At 37.7% G+C, this 3,863-nt stretch overlaps 1 protein-coding gene across 1 annotated transcript; it reads left to right on the top strand.

Moving 5' to 3' along the window:
• The first annotated feature begins 1,238 nt into the window (after nucleotides 1–1,238).
• LOC126260690 (piggyBac transposable element-derived protein 3-like) lies at nucleotides 1,239–2,063 on the top strand. Its single transcript, XM_049958026.1, has one exon. It carries the CDS (start codon nucleotides 1,239–1,241, stop codon nucleotides 2,061–2,063), a length of 825 nt encoding a protein of 274 aa, XP_049813983.1.
• The last annotated feature ends 1,800 nt before the right edge of the window (nucleotides 2,064–3,863 follow it).

Below are 3,863 nucleotides of genomic sequence, written 5' to 3'. Positions count from 1 at the left end.
ATATCTCTGAGGGGAACAATCAATATGAAATCATGCAAATCATTACACAAAAGCCTTGATTTAATGATGATTCCTTGTGTTTGCATGTGAAATACTCCTCTTTGAACTAAAATACCAACAACATTTTGATGGAAATTCTTTTACACATACTTATGAAGCAACACATAGATCTGTCTACTTGTTGGCTTATCACGGACTTAGTTTGTTTGAAAATACCTTGTATTACAAGGTTCAGAAACTTATCAATAAAATATGATCCAACTTCAAGCACTATAAGCTAGAAACTACAGACGCAACAAACTACAAAATACATGGTCCAGTCATATTAACCCATTAAGTACCAGTGTCCTACTTTGAGGACACAGCACATATTTATTTATAAATAGACAATATGTTGTTAATTTGCAACTATTACTGTTCTACGCCATTTGTTGATGCTTTTTATAACAAATGTATGCTTACAGGAAATTAAAAGCAATAAATAATACAATTAATTGATTATTGAATACTAAGGCACACTTTTCGTTATTACAGGTATTTACTCTATCGACAATTTAGTAATACTTGAAATATGTGGCAAAGATCTTTTTGTGATTACTTATGGTCAACAATTTGTCTTTTAACCTACTTTCATTGTTAGCTCAATTGGAGTTATATTCATTGTTTTCCATTGTCATAAAATTTGGTGTACTCAAAACAGGACATTGGGATTTGGTGTTACCATTACAGTTATTTGTATTGCTGCAAGTTCGAATATGAAACTCTGCTACTGCTGATTTATTTTCTTTTTCGAATGTGGTAATTTTACCAGATTTTGTTGCTGAGGTAAGTAACAACCCCTCTTTTATTCACATATATTACAGGATATGAAGTTACTTTGGAATTTACAGCGTATTATGTAAGTATATTTATGAATATGTTAACCATTAGTAAATAATACAGTTCCAGATGAACAGAGGGATGAAGATTTTACCATACTAATTATAAAGACAGCTATGTCAAGGATTAAATATCAGAAGTTGAAAACATTGCTTCATTTTCAAGATAATGACTTAGCCAATGAAAACAAACACAATTGCGGATTCAAAATTAGACCTGTCTTGAAAATTATAAATGAATCTTTTCAAAAATTTGGAATATCTGAGGAAAATTTGTCAGTTGATGAAATGATAGTCAAATACTATGGACGAAGTAGGCTGAAACAGTTTATCTGAGGCAAGCCTATTAGATTTGGCTATATGTTTTGGTCTCTTTGTGGAGCAAGTGGCTACTGTTTCAAATTTGATTTATACTGTGGAAAGGATCCAGAACATACTGCAAGGGATGACCTACTATTGGGATCAAAAGTAGTCCTAAACATGCTGGACTGCATTGAAATACCCAAGAATCATTGTGTGTACTTTGACAATTTCTTCACTAGTAGAGATCTTCTGATTCATCTGAGAAATTTGGGTTTTCGAACAACTGGGAGTGTCAGAGAGAATCGAGTTGGTGACCGTTCACTACTGAGCAGCAACGAACTGAAAAATACAGTTCGAGGAAACTATGACTACCAGTTCGACAGGTATGGTGACGTGTTATTTGTTCGATGGCACGACAACAGATGCATTACAATTGGTACAAATTTTGACAAAGTTGAACCTTTGGGAGCAGCTACGCGGTACAGTAGACAAGCAAGTAAGAAGACACAAGTGCAACAACCTGCCATTTTGAAGACGTATAACGCGTACATGGGAGGTGTTGACCACCATGACTGGTTAGTTGGAAAATATGCGACGGTAATTAGAGGGAAAAAATGGTACTGGGTTCTATTTACACACATTCTGGAAATGGCCCTCGTAAATGCCTGGCTCTTCTACAGACTAGTACATCAGAAAAATGCACTGGATTTACTGGATTTCAGACGTGCTGTTACAGTTACATACCTGAAATTGGACACTGGAAGACCAAATATTGGACGTCCAATGAAATACCTAACAAGTCAGTTGAGAATGATACCAGATTTCAGGTTTGATGGAATTGGTCATATGGTTGATAAAAGAAGTATGAAAAAAGATGTGTAAGAGCTAAATGCAACGGGAAACCAAAAACATATTGTGTTAAATGTGGTGTAACACCATGTGTGAAGTGTTTTCTACCATTTCACAAAAAATAAATAGTTAAGACTTGAATACAGTTTAGTATGCTATATGATACTGTTAGATCCCAGCGTCCTATTTTGAGGATGGCCATTGTATCACCATGTATAAATATTCTTTGGCTATTTTTTACTTATGGTGTTTCATACAATATGTACATTATAATTAAGGCATAAAAAATTCAATCTTAAAAAAAAAATTAATTTGGGACTTAATGGGTTAATGTGATAACTACCTATGTTCAATGTCAATGTGCAATAAACACTCACAGATGGAAGGTACCAACATGAGAAGTTGAGAGTATGTAAGAGTGTCAGGGAGGATACAGAAAAGAGTGCAGTTGTCATAATGTGGAAATGGAGAACTTTATTTGACACCCAATGGGGCATCATCATTGACTTTTGTAACAAGAGTGGAAGCACTTCCTAAATGGTTATGACCATAAACTGTTCACATACCACTGAGCTTAAGGTATACACAGCAGAGACATGTAAGAGCAAATCCATATGCAAATGTTGAGCTGTCCAGGTGAACCAAGGGACACCAACAATGTCTCCTCAGTGACTGTTCATCAAATGTTTCTGTGTATGGGCCTTTGTAGCAAGTGCCTGCTTCATGCACAAATGCTGACTGCTGTTCATTGATGACAATGCCTGGAATTTGCAGAAAAATACTGCAAATGGATGTCCATTGAGTGGTAACAGGTGGGCAATCCAGATGTACCATGTTTTATTTTCTATAGGACAGATGCCCAAATCCCCCCCCTCACTCCCTCATGAACCATGCACCATGCCGTTGGTGGGGAGGCTTGCATGCCTTAATGATACAGATAGCCGTACCATAGGTGCAACCACAACGGAGGGGTATTTGTTGAGAGGTCAGACAGATGGTTGGTTCCCGAAGAGGGGCAGCAGCCTTTGCAGTCAGTCTGGATGATTGACTGATCTGGCCTGGTAACGCTAACCAAAACGGTTACAGCTGAAAGCAAGGGGAAACTGCAGATATAATTTTTCCCGATGGTATGCAGCTGTACTGTATGATTAAATGATGATGGCATCCTCTTGGGTAAAATATTCCGGAGATAAAATAGTCCCCCATTCGGATCTTTGGGCGGGGACTACTCAAGAGGACGTCGTTATCAGGAGAAAGAAAACTGGCATTCTAGGGATCAGAGCGTGGAATGTCAGATCCCTTAATCGGGCAGGTAGGTTATAAAATTTAAAAAGGGAAATGGATAGGTTAAAGTTAGATATAGTGGGAATAAGTTCATTGGCAGGATCTCACTAGGGGTAAGATAGATGCCGCCTACAGGAAAATTAAAGAGACCTTTGGAGAAAAGAGAACCACTTCCATGAATATCAAGAGCTCAGATGGAAACCCAGTTCTAAGCAAAGAAGGGAAAGCAGAAAGGTGGAAGGAGTATACAGAAGGTCTATACAGGGGCGATGTTCTTGAGGGCAATATTATGGAAATGGAAGAGGATGTAGATGAAGATGAAATGAGAGATATAATACTGCGTGAAGAGTCTGACAGAGCACTGAAAGACCTAAGTCAAAATAAGGCCCCGGGAGTAGACAACATTCCATTAGAACTACTGACAGCCTTGGGAGAGCCAGTCCCGACAAAACTCTACCATCTGGTGAGCAAGATGTATGAGACAGGTGAAATACCCTCACACTTCAAGAAGAATATAATAATTCGAATCCCAAAGAAAGCAGATGTTGG

Source organism: Schistocerca nitens, chromosome 5 (assembly GCF_023898315.1).
Source record: "Schistocerca nitens isolate TAMUIC-IGC-003100 chromosome 5, iqSchNite1.1, whole genome shotgun sequence".
Taxonomy (NCBI): Eukaryota; Metazoa; Arthropoda; class Insecta; order Orthoptera; family Acrididae; genus Schistocerca; species Schistocerca nitens.
This window is presented reverse-complemented; position numbering and strand designations above follow the sequence as displayed.

Excerpts from the sequence above, each read along its gene's own strand:
- LOC126260690 (XM_049958026.1), top strand. The coding sequence starts at position 1,239 with ATGTTTTGGTCTCTTTGTGGAGCAAGTGGCTACTGTTTCAAATTTGAT.